Raw genomic sequence first — 24,891 nt, forward strand, 5'->3', positions numbered from 1 at the left:
GAGGCCCCAGACCCTGTGTTGACCCCCTCAGATGGCAGGGGCCCAATGTGGAGCCCCTCACTTCCTGCGGCCTTTCACCTTTGTTTCTAGCACTGGGGAATTCCTTTTTTTTTCTGTTTTTCCACTTTTTTTCCCTTTTTCTGTGTGTGTGTGTGTGGTTCGGTTTGGGATCTTTCCCAGCTTGGGCTACAGCTCTGCCATGGATCTGTCCATGGTGGTCAAGAAACAGAAGGCATTGACTACGGGGCTTGGAAATACAGTGAGTTGGAGATGAGAATTTACTGTGCATACTGATCATTTTACTGGGCCCAACAGCTTGCTTTTTAAAGCATTAAAATTTTTTGAGTGCTTGTTTTTCCTTATTTGAAAGGCTAGAGCAGATCTCAAGGTGTCCCACTGGTTCAGTTAGAACTTAACAATTTCCGAGATTGTACTGAGTCACTGTGGTCTCCTGGGTGTGTTGTACTGAATCTCTGTGATCCCCCTGGGTATGCTGTACTGATTCTCTGTGATCCCCCTGGATGTTGTACTGCATCTGGGTAATCTACTGGGTGTGTTGTACTGAATCTCGGTGATCTGGTGGGTGTGTTGTACTGTATCTCTGTGATCCCCCTGGGTGTTGTACTGCATCTGGGTAATCTACTGGGTATGTTGTACTGAATCTTGGTGATCTGGTGGGTGTGTTGTACTGTATCTCTGTGATCCCCCTGGGTGTTGTACTGCATCTGGGTAATCTACTGGGTGTGTTGTACTGAATCTTGGTGATCTGGTGGATGTGTTGTACTGAATCTCTGTGATCCCCCTGGGTATGCTGTACTGATTCTCTGTGTTGTACTGCATCTGGGTAATCTACTGGGTGTGTTGTACTGAATCTCTGTGATCTGGTGGGTGTGTTGGACTGACTCTCTGTGATCCCCATGGAGTGCTCTCCTGAATCTGTGTGATCTCCTAGGTGTGTTGTACTGAGAACAGTTGAAGGACAATGTGTGCCCAACTTAGGATGTGTTACTTTAATTCAGAGCAGACCAAAGCAGACATGTGCATATGTTTCTGTGGGTTGTACATGAGAATTCTCTACAGCTTAACAGAGGAGTCCAGGTTTATTTATTGGAATGTCTACTTTATAACTGTTGTCTGCGAGCTGTGTGTGTTGTTGCAGTTTCCCTTTTGGTGTCTGCCCTTGCTGGCTTTGGGTGGGTCCATGGATCAGCGCGAGTTTGGGAGTACATGGACCATGGCGTTCTGTCTTCTGCAGTCCTCATGAGCACCTTGAGAAACCATTGGGAGTTTTTAACATTTGTATCAGCAGTATAAAATTGACCTGTCTTTGGTAGACAGTTCCGTGAATGTAAGCCCACATTTCCATAATCGGGATGCAGAAGTGTTCTGTTACCCCGCCAGTCCCTCACGCTCCCCTTTATAACCTCACATTCCCACTCCTGACCGTGGTGACCGCGGACCTGAGCGTGCTACCTGAGATGGCCTTCTGTACCAGCACGCTGCTTCGAGAGCCGTCCAGGTTGTCGGATTTATGGAGCGTTTGTTCTTTCTCATTGCTGGGTAGTACTCTCTTTTATTTTTTTTTTTTATTTTTTAACAGGCAGAGTGGACAGTGAGAGAGAGAGACAGAGAGAAAGGTCTTCCTTTGCCGTTGGTTCACCCTCCAATGGCCGCCGCGGCCGGCGCACCGCGCTGATCCGATGGCAGGAGCCAGGTGCTTCTCCTGGTCTCCCATGGGGTGCAGGGCCCAAGCACCTGGGCCATCCTCCACTGCCTTCCCTGGCCACAGCAGAGAGCTGGCCTGGAAGAGGGGCAACCGGGACAGAATCCGGCGCCCTGACCGGGACTAGAACCCCAGTGTGCCGGCGCCGCTAGGCGGAGGATTAGCCTAGTGAGCCGCGGCGCTGGCCTGGGTAGTACTCTCTTACGTGGACTGACCATCAACTATTTAAACTCTTGGTAAAGAATATGTGGGTTGTTTCCAGGTTTTGGCGATTATGGACAGAGCTCGTATGACAGAAACACCTTTCATCAGTCTCAATCTTCTCCCTACCTGACCCGTTTCTTGTATCCAGTAACTCGGACGGCACCTCCACTGAGAAGCAGTTCTGCCCCTGTCTTGGCCCCCAGCTGGGTTGGGTTTCCTGGCACGTGGCAGGTGGAGCCCCGTGTCTGTGGCAGTGTGTCTGTGGTGTTGAGGCTGGCTGTTAGGGTAAGAGGGCAAAAGCCCCTGGTGATGTCTGCCAAGGCTGCAGGAGAGGCCAAAGGCAGCAACCGCAGGTGACCGTAGACACTGAGCCCTGGGGTAGAAGAGGGGTGGGGATTTGCCAGTGTGCTGGTGCGGACTCGTGACTCCCCGCAGCTTTAGCAAACCTAAAAGAGAAAAAGTGCGTGCACGCGAATTTATGTGCGCAGCAGATCTGTGCAGTGCCCTGTTTTGTGTGTGTAAAAAGGTGCACCTGCTACAGGGCTGGGGGTTGACGTTTCCTGAAGGGCTTAGAGTGCGGCCAGAGCACCCTCCAGGTGTGGAGCCGCTGCCAGGCCCAGCTTGGCTGGCGGGAGGCCCTGGTGCGCACAGACCCCCACCCCCACCCCCACCCCCGCGCGCAGGCGCAGGCGCACGCGTGCTCTGCGGCTCTGATGCTGGCGACAACTCAACCTCCATGTCTGTTCTTCTTTCCAGTATTACTTCACTGTTCTTTTTGGCCACGAGGGGCAGAAGCCGCTGGAGCTGCGCTGCGAGGAGGAGCAGGACGGCAGAGAGTGGACGGAGGCCATCCACCGGGCCAGGTGGGCCCCGCTGGCTCGCTCCCCGGGCTCCTCACTGCTGGTGGCGGCTTTGGCACAGCCTGCAGTCCCAAGATGGGCCCCTCGTCCCTAATCACGCGTGAGATAATCAGCCGGGTTTTCTGCGGCTGTATGCCAGGCGCAGAGGAAGGGGCCCGGATGTGAGGATGATGTGAACAGGACCAGAGGCTTCCCGTGGGGGTCTCTTCCTGTGGGCCAGGCACTGCTGCGCATGCTCCTGGGGAAGGCGTTGCTACCAGCGTTGTCTGGGTTATTCTCTCCGCTGTCGGCGAGAGAGGAAACCCAGACCCAGGAGGTGTGTTCGCTCGCCCAAGGTTGCACAGCTGAGTGGCGGAGCTGGGCCGTGGACCCGGCCCAGCCGTGTTGGTGCAGCCCGGCTGATGGAAGAGGTGGTGTCAGCTGGGGGTGGGGAGAGGCGGAAGAGTACACTTCACCCCTGCCTCGGAAGCCCTGGAGGGGTGGAAGGGCACACGCGCGGCCTGAAGGGGCGCACACAGACCCCTCCCACATTTTCTCTCCAGCTCCTGAGGCCAGGCTAGTTTGCTCCCAGTGGCTCCGTGCTGCCTGCTCCTTGCCTTCGACTCCACAGTCCTGGCTCCCATCCTGCCTTCCCTCAGAGCTCAGGGGCCCGCGTTTCCTTCCCTTCACCTGCAAGCCCACCCTGCCCCAGTGCCTGCCAGGCTCTCCACCACCTGTCCCCAAGGCCGCCCCTCCCCACGCCCCCCAGCAGCGAGGGGAGGGAGGAGGGAGGAGGTTGTGGATTCCCTGTTGGTGATTCTGTTTCCTGACCTTGAGAAGGGAGCGAGCAGGAGGATGGGGGTGTACTGGGTATTGAATGAAGCCGCTGCTAATCACGTTGTAGGTGATGGGGAGAATCTTCAGATCCATGACAACAAGAGTGAGGCGTTTATCCTCGGTGAATTCAGGCTGCTCTTTGAACCTTGAGACTTCTCTGAAAATCCCCCTTCATCTCCCCTCCTGGGTTCTCGCTTCCCTCCCTTCTCTCCAGCTCCTGAAAAATAATTAATTATTGGAAAGAGAGAGAGATGATGATGATGATGAGAGAGAGAGATGTCTTCTGTCCTCTAGCTTACTCCACAAATGCCTGCAACAGCTAGGACTGGACCAGGCTGAAGCCAGGAGCCCCCGACACGACCTGGGTCTCCCACATGGGTGGCAGGGGGACCCCACTTGAGCCATCACCGCGGGTGACACATGTGGTAGCAGGGAGCTGGCTCTCCCATAGACGATGTGGAGTCTGAAGTGGCAGCTTCGTTCTCTGACGAGCATGCCGGCCCCTCTAACGCTCCTGTTTGTTTGCAGCTTCTCCGTGATGGGCAGTGTGAGTTTAGCTTTTCTGTCCCTCACAGCACCCTGGAGGGCATGGTGCACCTCATTTTGGAGATGGGCAAACACACCCTGAGGGCGATCACGCAGACTGGCCGAGATCCAGTGCAGCCTCGGAAGCTGCGCAGAGCGACTCCCAGCCGGGTCCGCGGGCTCCCGGGTGCGCAGCCAGAGCCCGGGCACCCTTCTCTCGGTCGTCTGCTCTCTCTTCAGTCTCTTTTCCTTCTTTTTTTTTTTTTTTTTGACAGACAGAGTGGACAGTGAGAGAGAGAGACAGAGAGGAAGGTCTTCCTTTGCCGTTGGTTCACCCTCCAATGGCCGCCTCGGCCAGCGCGCTGCGGCTGGCGCACCGCGCTGATCCGATGGCAGGAGCCAGGTGCTTCTCCTGGTCTCCCATGGGGTGCAGGGCCCAAGCACTTGGGCCATCCTCCACTGCCCTCCCTGACCATAGCAGAGAGCTGGCCTGGAAGAGGGGCAACCGGGACAGAATCCAGCGCCCCGACTGGGACTAGAACCCGGTGTGCCGGCACCGCAGGCAGAGGATTAGCCTAGTGAGCCGCGGCGCCGGCCAGTCTCTTTTCCTTCTATGACTTTTTTTCTTTCTCTGTTCAGAGATGAAAATGGATCCCTGTGAGGTCAGTATCGAGAGGCCAAGATGTAATTTGCAAAATAGTTAGACTCTTTCGCTGTGGTTTCTTCTAAAATGTTTCCATGACGTGCCCGGGGTTGGTGAGCGAAGGCAGCTCCAGGTTGCCCAGGGCAGCCCTGCCCGCCGTGTGTGCTGGCTGCTCTCTGAGCGTTCCGCTCGAGCCTGGGCCTAATACAGAGTAACTTGCCGTAGAAAGAGGCTCAGCTCTTCAAATGCGACCGATGCATCGAGCTGGCAAGGTGGAGCCCTGGGGTCCTTTCCAGACACAGTCTCTGTGGCCATTTCCCTTGTTTTCTACCTGGGATGAAAATACATTTTAAATGTGTGTTTGCCCGTCCTTTTCACTGTGTGAGAGTAGGTAGGATCAGCAGCCGCCAGGCCGACATCTCGGTGAGCCCAGCACGAGCTGCGTGTGCATTAAAGATGGTCAGATTCGAGTGCGAAGTCCTTCCTCTACACTGCAAAGGCATTCTGCCACACGTGAGGGTGTCTCAGGGCCTCTGGAAGAGGGAATTAAACCGATTACTTTATCCAAAACACGGAAGCCCATGCGTAGTTCTTTCATAGCTGTATTTTTCATGAAGATTCCTCCTATGGATTTCAATTTACTTTGCATCAGAATCAACTTATCTTTTAATTCCCTTTTTCCCCGTGAGCGTTTTGCAGTTCTCTTGTGTGCAGAAGTGGTCAGGAGCTACTTGGCGTCGTTTGATCCAAACCAGGGTGTGTGTGATTTGTTGGGAGACAGATCTGAGAGGCCGCTTAAATGGCTTAGGCAATGACAGGATGAAAAATTCACTTTTGGATTTGAAGATTTGGTTAATAATTGATGGATTTTTTCTTGATGTCCTGACTTTTTGGTCTGCGGGAGTTGCTTTTCCTCAGCCCTGCCCGGCCTGGGCCTGCCTTCTTTGATGGGTCCCTTTAATCCAGCCGCTTCATAGCTGAGTTCTTCTGTTTGACTGTGCATGGACATGCTGCCTAACTGTTTTCTAATCAAGGAAGACAAGGACTTTTCCATGTAACTTTCTGCTGTAAACGTAGATGGGTGAAATTCGACCTAACTTGGTTTGTACAGGCACAACACCAGGCAGTTGATGCAGCCAATTCAGAAGTGTTCCTGGGCAGCCCGTTGTGCCCGGCTCTGTGTGAATGAAGCCCAGCTGCCTCGCCGGGACTGGCTGATGACCGTTCCGCCCTGCATGTGGTCTGGTGACATGAATTGAATCCTCCTTCCCTCTCAATAGCTCGAGACAGGCAATAGCGATGGTGTGATTGATCCGTCTTTTACAAAGGTTTGATTGCCTGGTGACTGTGGTAGTGTGAGACTGTTGTGAGCCACAGATCTTCCTGTAGCTGAAACGGAAGCAGAGCCGGCTTGGAACCAGCCCTCCCCGCTGCTGGCTCCTCCTGGGTGGCTGTCCAGCACCAGCCTGGCTGTGCCGACGGTGTGCGCCATGGCCTTGGTGCACTGGCGTGTCTGTCTCCGAGCGGTTGTATCTGCTTGGCCTGGTTTGGAAGCATTCGGCTAGTGCAGGATGTTCGTGGCATGGTGTGCTCGCCACTGGCCACTCCTCCATTTCTAGCACACTGGTGCATTTCAGATCCTGCTCTGTCACCTGCCGCGGCCCCAGCTCGCAGGAAGCTGCTGGCTGGACTTGGTGCTGTTGTCATCTGGAGGAGTTGACGCCAGAGCTTCTGACCGAGTCGATGCTGATTTCATAAATGGTTTGCTTCTTGGGGATGGCACGCTGAGCACTGCTGGTGTTTCTTTGTTCGCTTGCCCGTATCTGTGTGCCATGACTGATTTGATCGCAAGCACTGGAACAGTGGAAAGCACTGGCCTGCATGATTGTGGGTCCTTAGGGCTTGTTGGCTGAAAAGGCCTTTTCAGTGTTGCGCCTGCTGGACCACTGACAAGTGAGCTCTCAGGTGTGGCCTGGAAGAGGACCCGGGAGACACTTCCAGGGTTCCTCCCACCCTGGCCGAAACACAAGACCCACGAGTCGTGGCCTGCAGAGGGGAATACAGGAGGAAGGTGTTCCAGAGAAGCAGGCGTCCACGCCCAAGGACCTCGTCTCTACCAGGATGAGGGCACAGGTAGGCCAGGCTGGTGGCTCACAGCTGCCGGCCCCCTGGCTTGCAGGGTGTCGCTCACCGGGAGAAGCAGGTGGATGAGGGCAGGTCTGAGCTGCAAAGACGGTGAGCACTGGCCAGAAGGGGCTTCGGTGAGAAGCAGCAGGGGGCAGCTGACACGCTGATGTGCTCTTCCTGCCTCTGACTGGGAAGGTGGTGGAGAACGAGTCCCCAGGGGCTGCTGGAGCGGTCAGGTGCACCCCGAGCAAAGAGCTGGGTATGGCTGAGGTTGGGCAGCGTCTAAAAACCTGGAGATACTGAGAATTCCGTGCCTGGACCACAGTCCTCCCCCCGCACCCCTGCGTGCTCTGCCCACCTGCACATGGGCCCGTGGTCAGTGGCCTGCTCCAGCCATTCCCTGGGCAAACCCCGCCTCGGTTCCCTCCTCTCGCGTCTCCTGCAGTGTTTCTCAGGCCTTTGGTTCTAAGAGGGGAGGAACCGGGCATTTGCAGCTGTCCCGTATGGCTCAGGGTGGATGGAGTTTGGCACGGCTTGACGGAGCCGTCTTCCCTGTCAGTCTGTGACTTGATGAGCCGGGAGACTTCACCCTCCAGTTACATCTTCGATGAAAACTTTCTCTGCCCCAGCCTCTGGGGTCTGCTCTGTCGGTCGGTCTCTTGAGTACACGTTCCTGAGACAGCCTGTTGTCCTCTTTCTATCTCCCCTTGCATCCCTCTGGCTTCCCCCAGCACTCAGGTGCACACACAGTAGCACCTGGTGCTTGTCACCTCGTTCTGTGTTCCTGGTCAGAGGCTTCCGTTGGAGCCACGTGCAGCCCCAAGGGCGTGGCCAGCTGTGCAGCTGTGTGTGCATCCCCTGCGCATGAAGTCGGCCCTTTCTGGGGTGCGCGGGCAAAACCCTGTAGTGGTCAGAATGGAGCGATTCCATGCCACAGTGCCTCATGCGTTCTGTGCCGCGATGGAACCACAGGCCTGTGAGGCCGAGGCCAGCAGAGGTGGCAGGGCGGCCTGGATCCAGCCGCACCTCGTGTTCCTCCGCGGACAGCGAGGCTCTCGCCCCTCGGAAGGAAGCCGGGAGTGTGGATTTTGTTCGTGTGAGCCATTGTGATTGTGTTTCCAAAGCTCTGAGCTTTGCCGCCCTGGAGGAGCGGTGGGAGTTTGCTCTCTGAGGGTGGCAGCGAACCGTGTGGGATTTCGGAGGATCCCTGCGGCAGCCTGCTGGCCGTGGGGAGAAGCCGGACCCAGTGGTCTGATTCCCTGCCCTGGTTCTGCTCTGCCTGTCGGCTGTCTGTCCTGCTCCTCACAGAGGTGGTGCTTCTCAGCCTTGCCTTGACTCCCTCGCGTGTGTGTTCACAGAGTGGGGGTCCCTGCCCTGAGCCCGCCAGCTCACTGCAGAGAGACCCTCCCTGCCCAGGAGACGTGGCACTACCTGCCTGAGGCTTCCCTCTCTGATGTTGCACTGCACTCGCCTTGTTTCTCCCCTTTCCAGTTTCTTTCTCCCGCATGTCTCATCCCCGCCTTCGGCTCCTTCCCTGTAGCCTTTGCCTCTTCCGAAATCTCTCACTGTCCAGCAGGCGTTGAAGGGCTTTGCCTGATTCTGTCCTGGTTGCTCCTCTTCCAGGCCAGCTCTCTGCTGTGGCCCAGGAGTGCAGTGGAGGATGGCCCAAGTGCTTGGGCCCTGCACCCGCATGGGAGACCAGGAGGAAGCACCTGGCTCCTGGCTTCGGATCAGTGCAGCGTGCCAGCCGCAACATGCCAGCCGTAGCGGGCACTTGGGGGTGAACCAACGGAAGGAAGACCTTTCTCTCTGTCTCTCTCTCTGTCACTGTCTAACTCTGCCTGTCAAAGAACAGCAACAACAACAACAAAATACAAATAAAGGACTTAGCCTGGTCCAGGACCCTCCCTTGCGTGTGCAGCCAGGGCTCGAGGAGAGCCCTGGGAGCGCAGCTGCTGCTCTCTGGGCAGCTGTGCTGGGGCACTCTTGTCCCCCTCCAGAGAGACACTGTAGCCTGGGTTATTCCTTGGTTATGCCAACGTCAGGTTTAGGTGTCAATTTACTTTTGAGTTTCCAATAATACATAAATGCAACTTCCCTATCTCTCTCAAAAAAAAAAAAAAAAAAAAAAAAAGGAATTGTGAACCATGCAAAAGTCTACAGGGTGAGAAGTTAGGGTTCCCAGCTCCATTCTTATCCCCACGCCCCCTTTTTCTCCAAGCCGTTTTTGACTGAAGGTGTTTACTGGTCAGAGTTTGGAGTGCAGCCATCTGGACTTCTCCTATACATTTGCAGATGGATGAATGGACGCATGGATGGATAGAATGACAATATAATACAGGTTCTGTATTCATTTATTTTTGTTATTGTCATCCTTTTTTTTATACTAATCTTAGGGTTTTAAAAGAGATGTATCTTTATTTATTTATTTGAAAGGCAGAGTACAGAGTGGGCTTCCATTTATTGATTTACTGCCCAAATGGTTGCAACAGCTGGATCTGGGCCAGGAATCAAGAACTACATCCAGGTCTCCCGCATGGGTGGCAGGGCCCAAGCACTTACGCCGTCATCTGCTGCCTTCCTGGTGTGTTAGCATGGAGTTGGACCAGAAATGGGGTAGCCAGGACTCTAACTGGTACTCCGATAGGAAATGCTGGTTCAAAGATGGCAGCTTAACCCGCTGTGCCACCACACCCTTCTCTGGAGGGCTTTGTGAAAACACCAGTGTGTGCAGATCTAAGGCTGACCTTAAGATTCTCATTCCTTTTGCTTCTGCAACCCCATTCGCTCCTGATTCTCCGTCCTCTCCTTTGATAAGCTTTTCTTACCTTGTGGCTGCTATGCGGGGCCTCCTCCTGCTCCTCTCTCTGCTCTGGGCATCCACTCCCGGGACTCCCACCACCCTTTCTCAGTGCCTCCTCTGCACGGCCCGGTGCCAGGTGCACCTCCTGCCTCTGTTTATCCCTCATAGCAACCCAGCAAATAGGTATGGCCACCCCACTGACCTGCGTCTCAGGGGCGGTGACCCCTGAAGGCCACTGATCCAGTAAGTGCTGGAGCTGGAGCTCAAGTACAAGCCAGGCGGACTCCGTGGCCCATGCACTTGGCCACCAACCTTCATTGTCCTCAGTATCTGGAGAAACCTCCCATTGTGTTTTTCTGTGTTGAACCGTCCTGGGTTCCCAGGGTTGCTGGAGCCTCAGCAAGTCCAAATCCAAGCCTGTGTTTTCCTCTGAGACAGTTCTCGTCCTGGGTGCCCAGCCCCTCAGGCCCTCAAGATGTCCCCCTGTCCCTGCCCGTCCCTGCTTAGCCCCCTGCAGTCACTCCCGCCCCACCCCACACATGACCTGTCTCTGTTGTCTGTGGAGTGTCACTGTCAGTTGCTGGATGATCCCGTCTGCCCACCTGTCTCTCCCCAGTTGGCCCCTCTGGTCTGTGCACACGGCCGCCCCCAGCCCTTCTAAGAACGTCCGAGCTGCTGACAGCACTGCAGGGTTCCCGTTGCTTTGAGTTACTGCATTCTGCATTCGGAGTGGGATAACGGATTCTGCGTGTTGCTTTATGCAAAGAAAGCGTTCACTTAGCTGACGTCTGTGACTTCCCTACCAGCCGCCCTGAGTTCTGGGGCCCAGGGAAGCAGTCTGGCAAGCTCCCCGCTGGGCTGGCCTCTGAACTTCCGGTGCCACCACCTCCCCTTGGGCACAGGAATGTTAATGTGCTTGGCTCTCCCTTCCAGTCCAGCCTGAGCCACCCTGCCCCGATCCCTTTCTCTCTGCAGGAAGGACTGACCATTCCCACTCAGCCCCCCGCCGTAGCCCCTGCAGGCACCTGGGAGATGACTGCACTCCTGTCGTCCTGTGTGCTCTGCTCCGTCAGCCGGGATGTCAGCCGGGACGCTTCAGAGCCGGCTGTGTACCATGGATCTCTGGCTTCCTGCTGCTGGCACAGGGCCTGGGTGTTTTCCAGAAGCATGTGTCCCAGTGGAGCCTCCTTGCTCGGGGGCAGGGGCAGGCTGGAATCCCGATGGGGGAAAGGTGGCATCTCGTTGCAGTGAGCGTCTCCTTGATTATCAGAGAGTTGGCCCGTTTGGGGCTATCATGGGTCCATATTTTCTTTATGAATTCTTGTGTCCTTTTCCCATTTTTTCTTCCTCTATTTTACTGTCTTCTCTCAGTCTTTTTGTGAATTCTTTGGATGACAATAGCATTCTCTGTTTGTGTTTTACATTTGTTGTAAATTGCTTATGCCGTTTTTTGTCGTGTAATTATATCTATGGGACTTTTTTGACAAAGGGTTTTTGATTTATACAGTGAAAATATAATTGCTTCGGGGAGAAGTTGTTTCATTGCTTTTTAAAAATTTATTTATTTTTTGGGTAGAGATGCACTTCACACACCACAAAAACCCATCATTTTTTTTTTTTAATTTGACAGGTAGAGTTATAGACAGAGAGAGACAGGACAGAGAGAAAGGTCTTCTTTCCGTTGGTTCACTCCCCAAATGGCCACTACGGCCGGCGCTGTACCAATCTGAAGCCAGGAGCCAGGTGCTTCTTTCTGGTCTGCCATGCGGGTGCAGGGCCCAAGCACTTGGGCCATCCTCCACTGCCTTCCCGGGCCACAGCAGAGAGCTGGACTGGAAGAGGAGCCAGCCGGGATTAGAACCCGGCGCCCATATGGGATGCTGGCACCGCAGGCAGAGGATTAACCAAGTGCAGTGTTTTTCGAGTATACCCACAAGGTTATGCAACCATCCCCACTATTCCAGGGTGTTTTCAACAATAAAGACGAATCTCTGTGTCCTTTAGCAGTCGCTCTGTTCCCCATGCTCCCGGCCCTAGCCAAGCACTGACAGGCTTTCTGTCTCTGGATTTACCCGTTCTGGGTATTTCACAGGAGCGGGATCATGCAGCCCCGTGTTTCACCTAACACGTTTTCAAGGCTCTTCCCTTGCTGCTGAGTCAGTTTCCAGGGTACGGACAGACCCTGCCTTGTTATCAGTGTCTCAGCTGGTGGGTTTTGGGGTCATTCCCGCTTTAACCTGCTATGCTTGTAGCCATGTGTCTGTGTGAACATAGCCTTCAGTTCTCTGGGACACGTGTCTGGGCATGGAACTGCCAGGTTGTACGGCAGCTCTGCATCTAAATTTGTTTTAATTTCGAAGGCAGAGAGAAAGATACACGGAGAGTTCCCATTAGCGGGTCACTCCCCTAATGCTGTGCAGCAGGGACTGAGCCGCGAGCAAGGAGCACAGTCCAGGTCTGTCACACCGGTGGAAGCAGCACCGCTACCTGAGCCATCCCCACTCCTGCCAGGGACACCGCTACCTGAGCCATCCCCACTCCTGCCAGGGTCTGCGTTAGCAGGAAGCTGGGCTCGGGAGCCAGCACTGGGTCCGGAGCCAGGTCCTCCAGTGCGGTCTCAGGCCTCCTGCTGTGCGCCTTCCTGTTGGGCTGCACCTGCCACACCTGCTTTCTCGGGGCGCCAGGCTGCTTGGCCCGCTGCTTGGCTTTTGCGGCAGTGGTGAGAGTCCCGCTTTCTCCACGTCCTCGCCAACACTTGTTTCCACTGTTCTTAGGCTTAGAGTCCTTGTAGGACGTTAAATATGATAATTTATAAACCCTTTTATCCTGGCTTAACTAGTATAGTTATAAATACGGAAAATCTTTGGTTGGTCATAAAGAGAATTCTACCAATGTCTGTTTATGGACATTTGAAAAGACAAAAAAAGCTTAATATTAGGAATTTTTTACATTAATATTTTTTACTACATGAAACATTTCCCCAGCTTTGTAATACAGCACTCTAACATATATTCGTGTTAGGAGATGCCCCTCAGGGCCAGCATTGTGGTATAATGGGTCAAGCTGCTGCTGGCAACATTGGCATCCCATCTGGGCACTGGTTCGAGTCTTGCTGCTCCACTTCTGATCCAGCTCCCTGCTTTTATGTCTGGGAAAGCAGTGGAAGATGGCCCAAGTGCTTGGGTCCCTGTACCTATTTGGGAGACCTCGATGAAGCTCCTGGCTTCAGCCTGGCCTATTCTTGGTCATTCTAGCAATTTGTGAGTGACCCAGCAGCTGGAGGATCTCTCTGTCTCTCCTCTCTAACTCTGCTTTTCAGAAAGCAAATAATATATTTTTAAAAAAATATATAGGGCTGGCCGGTACTGCAGCTCACTAGGCTAATCCTCCACCTGCAGCACCTGCACACCAGGTTCTAGTCCTGGTCAGGGCGCCGGTTCTGTCCCGGTTGCTCCTCTTCCAGTCCAGCTCTCTGCTGTGGCCTGGGAGTACAGTGGAGGATGGCCCAAGTGCTTGGGCCCTGCACCCCATGGGAGACCAGGAGAAGCACCTGGCTCCCGCCATTGGATCAGCATGGTGTGCCGGCTGCAGCGCGCCAGCCGCAGCGGCCATCAGGGGGTGAACCAACGGAGAAAGGAAGACCTTTCTCTCTGTCTCTCTGTCTCTCTCTCTCTCTCACTGTCCACTCTGCCTGTCAAAAACAAAAACAAAATATAGGGCCGGCACCGTGGCCACAACAGCTGGAGCTGCGCTGATCCAAAGCCAGGAGTTAAGCACTTCTTCCTAGTCTCCCATGCGGGTGCAGGGGCCCAAGCACTTGGGCCATCTTCTGCTGCTATCCCAGGCCACAGCAGAGAGCTGGACTGGAAGTGGAGCAGCCGGGACTAGAACCGGTGCCCATGTGGGATGCCAGCGCTGCAGGCGGAGGATTAACCTGTGCCACGGCACCAGCCTCCATTATGCTGATTTTTATGGCTTGGTTTCATTATTTCCCTTAGCAGTGAGAAAGCTTCCTCTCTCTCGCTCGCTCTCTCTCTCGGAGTTGGACTAAAAAGCAAGGGAGAAGAAAGGAAATAGTGGGTAGATGAAGCAAAACTTCTTAAACTTGACCGGTGTTTAGCACACGGAGGCTCGCATGAGATGAAGGCAGAGCAGGCATCCAGGGATCCTGGCGGATGCCGGCGGGCGGCGGTGCAGCACATCCACTCGGCTCGGCGCCGTGGCCGGGCAGGGCCCCACTGCCTGGACTGAGGGTCAGTCCCAGGAGGCCCCGCTGAGATCAGCTGCACGGCTTGGCGGCTGTGAAGTGAAGAGGAAGAAACCGCACCGCCTGACTTTCCCCTCGGGCAGTGCCTGTTCGTACACGCGCTTTCTCTGAAGCTGGGCCAGCCTCTGAGATTTTTGCCTGGGGTACCGCAGCAGCCCCCCACTGTCTCCCTGCTCACCTGTGCCCCCTGCTGCCCTCCCAGCACAGCAGCCGGCCTGATTGTGTGGAACGCTCAGATCTTATCACACCCTGATGGGAACTCCGGCTCCCAGAGCAGAACCTGAGACTATCTGGGTCCCTGTGCTTTAGAACCCGGTTCCCCCTTGTACCTGTCACCCCCCCACCCCCAGGAGACCACTGCCCTATCGGTCCTCAGGCCAGGCCCGCGTGCACCACAGGGCCTTGGTGCTCGCTCTTCTTGCTGCCTGGAGAGCTGCACAGCTCCGCCTTCTCAGAGGGCCTCTCACACCAGGGCTACGTGCTGACCCCTCCCCAGAACACCCCCTTCATCTCTCCCTCTGCACACCAACCCCAGGTAACTCCACTGCTTCATTCCGTTGTCCTCGTCTGTTCTCTGTAAGCTCCATGAGAGCACAGATTTATTTTGTCTATTTTGTTTTCTTCTGTGCCCAGTGCTTTGAACAATTTTTTTAAATATGTTTTTGTTTGAAAGGTGGAATGACACAGAGATTGATAGATGGCTGGATCAATCAATCTACCGCCTATTGCCTTAGTACCCAAACAGCCATGACAGCCAGCCCTGGGCCAGGCTGAAGCCAGGAACTCCCACATGGGTGACAGGAGCCCATACACTTGGGCCATCTTCTGCTGCTTTCCCAGGTGTGTTAGCAGAGAGCTGGATTGGAAGTGGAGCAGCCGGGACACAAACTGGCGCCCATGTGGGATGCCGGTGTTGCCTTTCCCCATTGTGCCGCAAAGCCGGGCCCCCACTGTGTTCCAGCTTCTCTTTAAGAGAGGATTTCAGATTCCTTGTTGCATTCCGTTGTGTGCATGTGTTCTGAGGCTGGCGATACGTGTGTGGTCTCAGCTCTCACGTTTGTGCTCATGAATGAACGCCTTGTTTCTTTGTGCACCTTGGATGCTCCTCTTGAACTGTGTCATTAGAAGTGGAGGTGGCCTTTCCGTATCCTGACATATCCTGACATCTCCCAGACTGCTCGTCCAGGCACCGTGGGGCGGTTCCCCTGGAGCCCTGAGTTTGTTAATAACCTGAGCCAATTGAGAACACTTTTAAAAATGGATTTATTTTAAGGCAGAGAGAGAGAGAGAGAGAAGGGGAGGGAGGGATGGAAGGAGCGGAGCTGGGCAGGGGAGAAGACGGAAGCTGAGGGGGTGGGAGGAGAGGAGAATGAATATCCCCCACCTGCTCATTCACTTCCCAGTGCCCAGACAGCCAGGGCTGGGTCGGGTCTCCCGTGTGGGTGGCAGAGACCCAGATCCTTGAGGCGTCACTGCTGCTCCCAGCTTACGCATTAGCAGGGAGCTGGAGTCGAAGCAGAGCTGGGACTCAGACCCAGGCACTCTGCTGGGATGTGGGCGTCCACATGGCTTCATAGCTGCTGTGCCAAACGCTCATTCCGTAGCCAGTTTTGCTAATTTCTACATGCTCAAGTGGGACCTTTTTGCATGCATTTATTGGCTATTCATGTGTTATGTTTTATGAACCCTCCATCTATTTCTTGGCCAGTTAACTTTAGGATATGCTTCCTGCTGTACAGGTGAAAAACTTAACACCCTTAAACACTACTCATGGCTGTTGTTTGCACTGTCTATTTTTGTACTAACACGTTTTGACTCTTTGTTTAGTTGACTTTATGTCCTAAACTAATATAATTAAACCTCTATTGATCCATCAACTTTAGACAGTATGTATTAACTTCCTTCTAGGAAAGATAAGTAAATTAAGACATTAAGCGTGTTTGTATTTTGTTTTCTCTCCTCCAGCCCTGAGGTTTTACAGCTTTCATTATGATTTATTCTCACTGTATAAACTTTTGAACATTTATATCCTGCTCTCTAAGTTCAATTAAGCCTCTGTATTTTTGCCAGAGGTTGACTGTGAAAGTTAAAAACTAGTAAGGGGCCTTTGCATCGTGGTTACCATAAATATTATGTGCCAAAGCATTGAGGTTGGTGTTGATCCAAGAGAATGGCATGTGGGCTTTGCAAGTGAAGGTTTGCTCCTCCCCAGAGAGCAGTGCTTGTGTCCTGGTTTCCTGCCAGCTTCTTGCACTTTCTCTGGGTTGGTTTCTTCTGTTCTGCGCCGTTTTGTTATTTCTGTTTCGTTGGGTTGGGTAGTATTTCCCTGTGCGAGTTTGATCAGCTCAGCAAACCTTTTCCATCCTGACCTAGCCCTTGGTTACACTGGCTGCCTGGGTCTAGGAATTTAGGCTCAAATATTTTCTCTGGGGCTGGCAGTTGTGGCATAGCAGATTGCCACGTGTGGTGCCTACATCCCATAGAAATGCGGGTTCGAATTCCTGCTGCTTCACTCCCAATCCAGCTCCCTCCTGATGTCCCTGGGAAAGCCACAGAAGATGGCCCAAGTGCTTGGACGCATGCCACCCACATGGGAGACCCAGATGTGGTTCCTGGCATTGGCCTGGCCATTTGGGGAGTGAACCAGCAAATGGATGATTTCTTTCTCCTGTCTCCCTCTCTGCCGCTCTTTCAGATGAATGAATGAAGCTTTATTTAAGCACTCAGTTTCTTTGCAGTTCTCTGCTGTCCTGAGAATCCTGGGTTGTGATGAGCAGTGTGCAGTGTGCGTTCAGCCCGACTCTCTCTTCCTGCAGAGGGGCTGTTTTTCCTGGGACTCTGATCGCTTGCTGGGGTGAGCCGCTGACGCTGCCTGGCCTGGGCACTGTGCTGTGTTTGGTTCGGGGGGGATCTTGCATTTCTTGCTTTCCTCCTCCTCCTCGGGGGCCCTGTCTCTTCCCCTTCCGGAACCCCCTCCGTAGTCACTCTCAGATCTGTGCTCCCTTGTCACTTAAGGTCTTTCCTACTTGCAGTCTCTGAGTTTGGTCAGCGTTCTGCGCTATCTCTGTGATCTCTGGCGTACGGCCCGGTGCTTCCATTGACAAATAGAACTGCAGCCATTACTGTTTGTTCCCAAGGACCCCCTTGTTACCTGATGACTTCTTTTCCATGGCGTTCTCCTCTTGCCTTATGGTTCCAACATTCCGCCATGTCTTTCTGAGTGTAGTGAGTCTCATTGCCTGAATTATCCTGGTTTCCTGTGGGGTCTAGGTGCATTGAGAGCCGTGTTTGTTTCCCACGCACAGTGCTGCTTGCGACTGACTCCATCTTGCGTCAGGCAATACGCAGCTGTCTACTCCCGCAGCTTCTGTGGGTCAGGAACCCCGGCCTGGCTGTGCTGGGGCCTTTGCCCCAGTCTCTCCTATGGCAGTGATCACAGCCAGACTTGCGGTGTCATCCAGGGTGCGGTCAGCGTGTGGGCCCACTCAGCTGTTGCTGCAAGGACGCAGCCCCTCCCCAGTGCTGGGTCCACCTCAGCTGCTAGGTGGCGTTGGTGCAAGGACACAGCCCCTCCCCAGTGCTGGGGTCGACCTCAGCTGCTAGGTGGCGTTGGCGCGACCTCGCTCAGTGTATGTGGGCCCTGAGCAGCGACTCACAGCTGGAAGCCTGCTTTCCTCTGAGAAGACAGCGGGAGGCAGGTGGGAGAGAAGCGGGGCCCTCTCATCAGCTGGCCTGGAAAGGCTGCCCCCCGCTCTGCCAAACCTGATTCCTTCTAAGGGGGTCATTAGGTCCAGCTCCCACAAGGGGGTCGGAGTCCACACAGGGCGTGGGAACCAAAGGCAGGGGTCATGGGCCATCCGCTGCCCGCTGCAGGGGCCTCTTTTGGGGGTGGGGAGGCTTGGTGTTCTCAGTTGTCTAAGTGAAGCACTGTGTGGGCTGTGATGGGGAGCTGGCCTAGGCTAAGTCTGCGACTGTGAATGCAGGTTTCTGCAACACCTGTCAGCTGTCTCTCCAGGTGTGTGGGTAGACAGCAGGGAGGCAGGTGGGAGTCTTCCTTGTGTGATTCCATACCGAGCCCACGGGGTTGGGACCTGTGCTTGCTGCTGGCTGCTAGGCTCCGCTAGGCACCATGGGAGCCTCAGTCTCTGATTAGATGACGTCCTGTGGCCGAGGAGAGGCATGTGTGAAGATGCATGGCAGACTGAAGTCAAGAGGGAGATCCTTCTGCGTGCCTGACCTCACCAGATGCAGGCTTCAGGGAGGACAGAGAGGCCAGCAGGGCTGGCGCTGGGGCATAGTGGGAAAAGCCACCGTCTGCAATACCAGCATCCCATGGGGGCACTGGTTCAAGTCCTGGCTGCTCCACTTTCCATCCAGTTCCCTGTTAATGTGCCTGGGAAAGCAACAGAGGACAGCAAGTGCTTGGGCCCCTGCATCCACGTGGGAGATCCTGATGAAGCTCCTGGCTCCTGCCTTTGGCCTGGCCTAGCCCTGACCATTGTGGCCATTTGGGGAATGAACCAGCAGATAGAAGGTCTCTCTCCCTCTCTGCCTCTGCCTCTCCTCTGTAACTTGACTTCCAAATAAATAAGTCTTAAAAAAAAAGCAGGGCCGGCGCTGTGGCACAGTGGGTTAATGTCCTGGCTTAAGGTACCGGCATCCCATTTGGGCACTGGTTTGAGACCCGGCTGCTCCACTTCCAATCCAACTCTCTGCTATGGCTGGGAAAGCAGTGGAAGATGGCCCGAGTCCTTGGGCCCCTGCACCTGCGTGGGAGACCCAGTGGAAGCTCCTGGCTCCTGGCTTCGGATTGGCGCAGCTCCAGCCGTTGCGGCCAACTGGGGAGTGAACCATCAGGTGGAAGACCTCTCTCTCTCTGTCTGCTTCCCCTCTCTGTGTGTAACTGTGACTTTCAAATAAATAAATAAATCTTAAGAAATGAAACAAAACAAAACAAACAACAACAAGAACAAAAAGGTAGCAGCAGGCAGTGGCTACGCAGTCCTTAATGCAGGGAAACAGGTTTCTCCTGCAGTGGGAATGTGTTTGCAGGAAGGTCCTCCCCCAGCTGAGACTCGGCCAGCAGCTGCATCGTGGCCACGGGAGACCCTGAGTAGGGCCCTCACCAGAGTCGGCCTGGACTCCTGGCCCCAGAGCTGAGGAGACGATGAATATGTACTGTTGCAAGCCTCTGCACTTGGGAGAATTGGTTACACAGCAGAAAAATAGCCTTTGCTTTTTTGTTTCATGGTTGTGTCTGCAGAGGCTGTCTGGAGTTGAGCTTTGCCGTGTCTTGGAGTCTGACTCCCTTATTAAGAGCCTTTAAAGATTATTTATTTATTGATGTGAAAGAATTTCAGAGAAAGGGAGAAATCCTCCATCCACTGTCCACTCCCCAAATGACTGCAGTGGCCAGGGCTGGGTGAGGCTGAAGCTGGGAGCCAAAAGCTCCATCCGGGTCTCCCACATGGACATAGGGGCCCAAGGACCGGGGCTGTCGTCCAGCGCCTTCTCACGCCATCAGCAGGGAGCTGGGTGGGAAGCAGGTCCTCAGACTGGCTCCCCTGTGGGGGCAGCGTCACAGGCGGCAGCTTCTGCTGCGCCTTCACAAGCCTTTCTCGGGCAGGTGGCTCCCTCTTCCACACAGCAGATCTTGGATCGTGCCCTGGGGGACGTCATGGCGCCAGCGGTGCTTTCTGCTGCCTTCGGGGGGGGGGGGGGCGGTGTGAAAGACACCTGGCTTCCAGATGTGCTGGACGCTTCTGCGTTTGGCCTCCTGTCACCTCCCGTGCCCTGTGGCCATCGGCTGCCCTGGGCTGTCTTGGTGGGGACCCCAAGAGGAGCCTCTGAGAGTGTCTGTGCCCATCATGTCTGTGGCCCTCGTCCCCCCCCCCCCCCACGTGAGTTCAGCTTGGGTGCTCTCTTCCTGGAGTTTATAAACCATCTGGCACACTCTCCTGTCTCGTAGTGCTGTCATCGGTCCCTCTTCGCACAGAAAGCACTCCCCTAGCCTGTCAGCGGGACCCTGGAGGTGAAGGGAGGCAGACCCTGGCGTCCCGTCTGCATCCATGCAGCTCGCGTCCTGGATTGCATTTGTCTTCTGCCTCTCTCCTGGCGTGCAGAGAACACAAAGTGCTGCTTTGCTTCCGAGTGCCAAGCTAAGCACACTTGTAACCCAGCTGGTGCGTTTCTCCAAAGACTGACGAGCAAGCACAGAAGTGTTGAAACCATTCGGCTCAGCTTGGGCTGCCGATCTCCTCCAGGCTGGCTGCCCCGGCCTTGAGGGCAGGTTTTTGGTGGCAACTCAGCCACGATGGCTCAAGCTCTCAGAGAAGAGGCCTGGGCGGCCATCTGACCGTCTCAGCACGCCTCTGCGGCAGCACTCCTGTTTATACCCAGGGCGCTGTTTCTCATCACAGAGACAGTTCAGCTGTGGTTGAGAACGCTGGTGCGGGGTCAGACAGACCTTGGGTGGAAGGCCAGCCGTGCCACCCACTCGCTGTGCTGTCTGAGGCCAGTGTGTGATCTGTGAGATCAGATCCTTTCTCTGTGTTGAGGATCAGAAATCGCACCTCCTGGGCTTGCTGGCTGGGAGATGAGATGATCGATGTACGTGCTATGCCCCGGGTGGATAGTAACCATTAACCTTAATTACTGTTATCATACCATTATATGGATGAAGGCACAGGCAATTCGGCACGCTGACCAGCGCGAGAAGACCTGGGGCAGAGCTGCAGGTGCCACACCACTGCCTTGCCAACGGGAATCTCAGAGCAAATTGTGTCTTTGCTGCCCTCAGGCAGAGAAGTGGACACCAGCTTGTGCTGGAGTCTGGGTCCCCATAATTGAACCTGTTTCTAGAATGGAAGTGTTGCTCCTTTTGGTTCTAGAAAGAGAGCCGTGTGTGTTCTCGCCACCCTGAGCTAGCTGAGCTGGCGGTCCCGGCAGAGTCTTGAGTTTTCCAATGTTGTGCAGTCTTCTTGCGGCAGCTCCCCTGTGATTGGCACGTGCCTCCTCCTGAAGCACCCTGGATAGCGCCCCTGGGAGCCGCGTGCTGCTGAGCCACAAGACCACCCTTTCTTTGTTAAAGGAGACACTGCTTCCTTTTTCAAACTATTTTGACTTTGGCCTTTTCCTCACTTATTTGATAGTATTTTTGTTACGATAAACTCTTAGAACATGTGAAGCGATGATAGCTCAGATTTTTTAAAAAAGATTTGTTTATTTGAAAGAATTACAGAGAGAAGAAGAGACAGAGAGATATCAGTCTTCTGTCCACTGGTTCACTCCCCAAATAGTCACCACGGCTGGGCTGGGCCAGGATGAAGCCATGAGGCAGGAACTCCTTCTGGGTCTCCCGCGCAGGTGCAAGGGCCCAAGGTCCTGGGCTATCTTCCACTGCTTTCCCAGATGCATTAGCAGGGAGCTGGATCAGACGTGCAGCAACAGGGACTCGAACCGGCACCCATCTGAGATGCTGGCATTGTGGGCAGCAGCTTCACCTGCTGCACCATGACGTTGACCCTCACATTCTGCGTTGTTGAGGGATCACAAATGCAAGCTGGAATCGGTGTTTCTAGAGCTTGCCAGCAAACGTGTTGGCGAGTGCTTCTCTCAGTGTGGTGTGTGCTGCTGACGTGGAGCTGTGGTGGACGATTCCTCCGTGACTAACTGTGCCATTTTCTCTCAAGCTACTCAGACATTCTGATCGAGAGGGAAGTTCTGATGCAAAAGTATATTCATCTAGTTCAGATTGTGGAGACAGAAAAGATTGCAGCTAACCAGCTTCGCCATCAACTTGAAGACCAAGACACGGAAATCGAAAGGCTGAAGTCAGAGGTATTCCCCGCGGGAGATCCCTTCCCTGTTTCTCGCACGCGCTCGTCTCCTGAGATCACGTGTGGCAGAGCAGGCAGAGTGTCCACCGCAGCCTGCGTTCCTCTGCCATCAGCACTTGCCCGCTGGGCTCCCGACCCCGACCTGACTCCGTGGTCCCTGTGGGCGTTAGGTCAATGTGCGATGAGAACTTAGCAGGATGGCGTGTGCTCCTGATGTCCTCGGCTGAGTCGGAAATTCAGGAGCTGGCCAAACTGGGTAGCTGTGACCACTTTGGCAATCGCAACCCTGGCATAGATGCAGTAAAGTCCGAAACGACAAGTCAGGGGGCGCCAGAAGTGAGTTCAGAAAACGTTGCTTCCTGCAGATCAAAGGGGTCCAGCTCCCCCCTCTGTAGAAAGCGCATTTGGGTTGAACTGAAAGACAGTTGCTAGGGTGCCCCTTGCCTGGTCTCCTCCCCTGTGCTGACTGTCACCTCGTCCCAGCTGTGACCCTCCCGGGTCCTGCACCCCCAGCACCTGAGGCTGATGTCCAGGAGAACAGGAGGGGTGGTGGAGCCATGGTCACCCAGCTGCTCAGGCATCTGCTTGCTGGTGGTCCTGAGTGGTCCCCCTGGTTGACCGGGACCAAATCCTGGCTCCGAGCTTCCCCTGGTGGTCACCGTCTCCCCCAGGATGCCTATGAGGGCTGCTCCGTGTGTCCTGAGAAGGACACTGGCTGGTTCTGGGAACAGGAGCTGTGGTTGGGTGTCCCTGTGTTTAGAGACCTCGTGGCAACATGGGTACCACGTCCCTGAGCTCCCAAGGAGGCCTTGGCACTGGGTGCCGAGTCTAGGGCTGGCATTTCTCCTGACCCAGGCCCCAGGTCACTGTCCAGTCCCTCTGTGAGCGCTCTTGTGCGTAACCCCAGTTAGGAGTAGTGCGTGGGGCCCTCCACATCAGCACAAGGAAGAGAGTGCAGAGAGTGTGAGAGCCCGGGGGGCCTTGCCCAGTATTTCCCAGATCACCACTCGGACTGATTCTGTGTTGCAGATCATCGCTCTCAATAAAACCAAGGAGCGGATGCGCCCTTACCACAGCAACCAAGAAGATGAGGACCCGGACATCAAGAAGATCAAAAAGGTGGGTGTGGTGGAGGCGGTGTGCAGCCCCGAGCTCTGAGCTGGGCAGCCGGGGCTGTCCTGCTGAGGGCTCCTGGCCTCCCCCGCCCCGAGCAGGCTCCATCCTCGGCTTCTCCAGAGAACGGCGGCTTGTAGGTTCTTTCCAGTTTTGGGCATCTGCTTGGGGCTGTGTGGGAAGGAGGCCAGGACCTGCCGTGACGTCAGTTGTGTTCCCTGGCTGGGTTCACCGAGGGCTGTGGAGCCTCCTGGCTTTGTGCTGCTGTCATGTGTAGGGGGAATAGTTCTTTCAGTTTTACGTCCAAGATCTTTCTTGCGGCTTTGATCCTCAGTGCTATTTGGGGAGAATTGTTCATTCTGGACATGTGGGGTGACTGGTAGGCACATCAATACACGTGTTCAGGGTTGCTTTATTGTGGTTTCTCGTCTGACATCTGCAGTCACCGGTCTTTCCATCCTGCTGCCATCTGCGGCTGCTCACCTTTTGCAAAGACTTGGGCATGGCCACCCACTCTAGCCCACCCTGCTTTGATTTCTGTGGTCTGGGTTTTGAGTCCATAATCTTAACATTCTGCAAAAAGCGTCACATTGAAAGAGCTTGTCCTGCACGCATGTCTTCAGTCTTCACTTCTTCTTACTCCTACTTTCTACATGAAATACTTGTTAACTTAAGTTCAGTAGTTTATCTGTCATAAAACTTTAAATGTTGATCAAGACTTAAAGTAGAAATGATTCTTAGGGCTAAGGTGTGTGTTTTCAGTTTTCAAAAGATGGAAAGAAACCAGAGTGGCACCATTCCTTTAGGATTGAAAGAATTTTATTTGGGTCTTGTTTGTGTTGCAAGAGCAGTGCTAAGGCTTTTCTTTTATTAGTATGCAGTTACATGTAAACGAAGATATTAATAACAGCGAGTTTTCAGTTCTGTTGTGGAAGCTGTCAGTAAAGATGTGGACAGCCAGCAACATCTGCCCAAAGATATAGAAAGGTTTGATGAAGCAAATAGAAAGGTTTGATGAAGCAAAAAGTTCCACTTAGTTTTTTTTGTTTTTTTTGTTTTTTTTTTTTGACAGGCAGAGTGGACAGTGAGAGAGAGAGAGACAGAGAGAAAGGTCTCCCTTTGCCGTTGGTTCACCCTCCAATGGCTGCCGCGGCCGGCGCACCGCGCTGATCCGATGGCAGGAGCCAGGTGCTTCTCCTGGTCTCCCATGGGGTGCAGGGCCCAAGGACTTGGGCCATCCTCCACTGCACTCCCTGGCCACAGCAGAGAGCTGGCCTGGAAGAGGGGCAACCGGGACAGAATGCGGCGCCCCGACTGGGACTAGAACCTGGTGTGCCGGCGCCACAAGGTGGAGGATTAGCCTAGTGAGCCGCGGCGCCAGCCACTTAGTTGGTTTTGAAAATAGTTCTGTTAAATGGAAGAATCATGGTATAATACCTTTCTTTTTTTTAAATGTTTTTCTCACCTTTCTATTTCTTAAATCATTTTAAACTATTTTTGAATTTATTCAATTGGTTATAAAATTAACTTTTTATCCTTTAAATCTCAAATTAATGTCTTTGTGGAGAAGAATGTTTTTAAGTGAGTTGTTTCACTATTTTTCAAATATTTTAATTAGATTTGTTCATGAACTTATTTTTTTAAAGATTTCTTTCTTTATTTATTTGAAAGGCAGAGTTACAGAGAGGGCAGAGACAAGGAGAGAGAGAGGTCTTCCATCTGCTGGTTCACTGCCCAAATGGCCGCAATGGCTGGAGCTGTGTTGATCCAAAGCCAGAAGCTGGGAGCTTCTTCTGGATCTCCCATGTGGGTACAGGGGCCCAAGCTCTTGGGCCATCTTCTCCTGCTTTCCCGGGCCATAGCAGAGGGCTGGATTGGAAGTGGAGCAGCAGGGGCTCAAACTGGCTCCCATGTGAGATGCTGGCACCACAGGTGGCAGCTTTACCCACTATGCCACAGCGCTGGCCCCATT

At 54.1% G+C, this 24,891-nt stretch overlaps 1 protein-coding gene across 4 annotated transcripts in view; it reads left to right on the plus strand.

The window, feature by feature from the left end:
- Positions 1-24,891, plus strand: part of RASGRF2 (Ras protein specific guanine nucleotide releasing factor 2) — a 217,825-nt gene that overhangs the window by 56,326 nt on the left and 136,608 nt on the right. For 3 of the 4 annotated variants that reach the window (XM_051854059.3, XM_051854060.3, XM_008261879.5), the window contains exons 2-4: positions 2,684-2,790; positions 21,660-21,807; positions 22,836-22,925. In XM_051854059.3, coding sequence (XP_051710019.3) covers positions 2,684-2,790; positions 21,660-21,807; positions 22,836-22,925 — 345 coding nt within the window. The remainder of the gene's footprint in view (positions 1-2,683; positions 2,791-21,659; positions 21,808-22,835; positions 22,926-24,891) is intronic. The other variant, XM_051854061.3, reaches the window with a different exon arrangement.

Source organism: Oryctolagus cuniculus, chromosome 14 (genome assembly GCF_051225735.1).
Source record: "Oryctolagus cuniculus isolate XC-2025 breed Fujian yellow rabbit chromosome 14, ASM5122573v1, whole genome shotgun sequence".
NCBI classification, from domain to species: Eukaryota; Metazoa; Chordata; class Mammalia; order Lagomorpha; family Leporidae; genus Oryctolagus; species Oryctolagus cuniculus.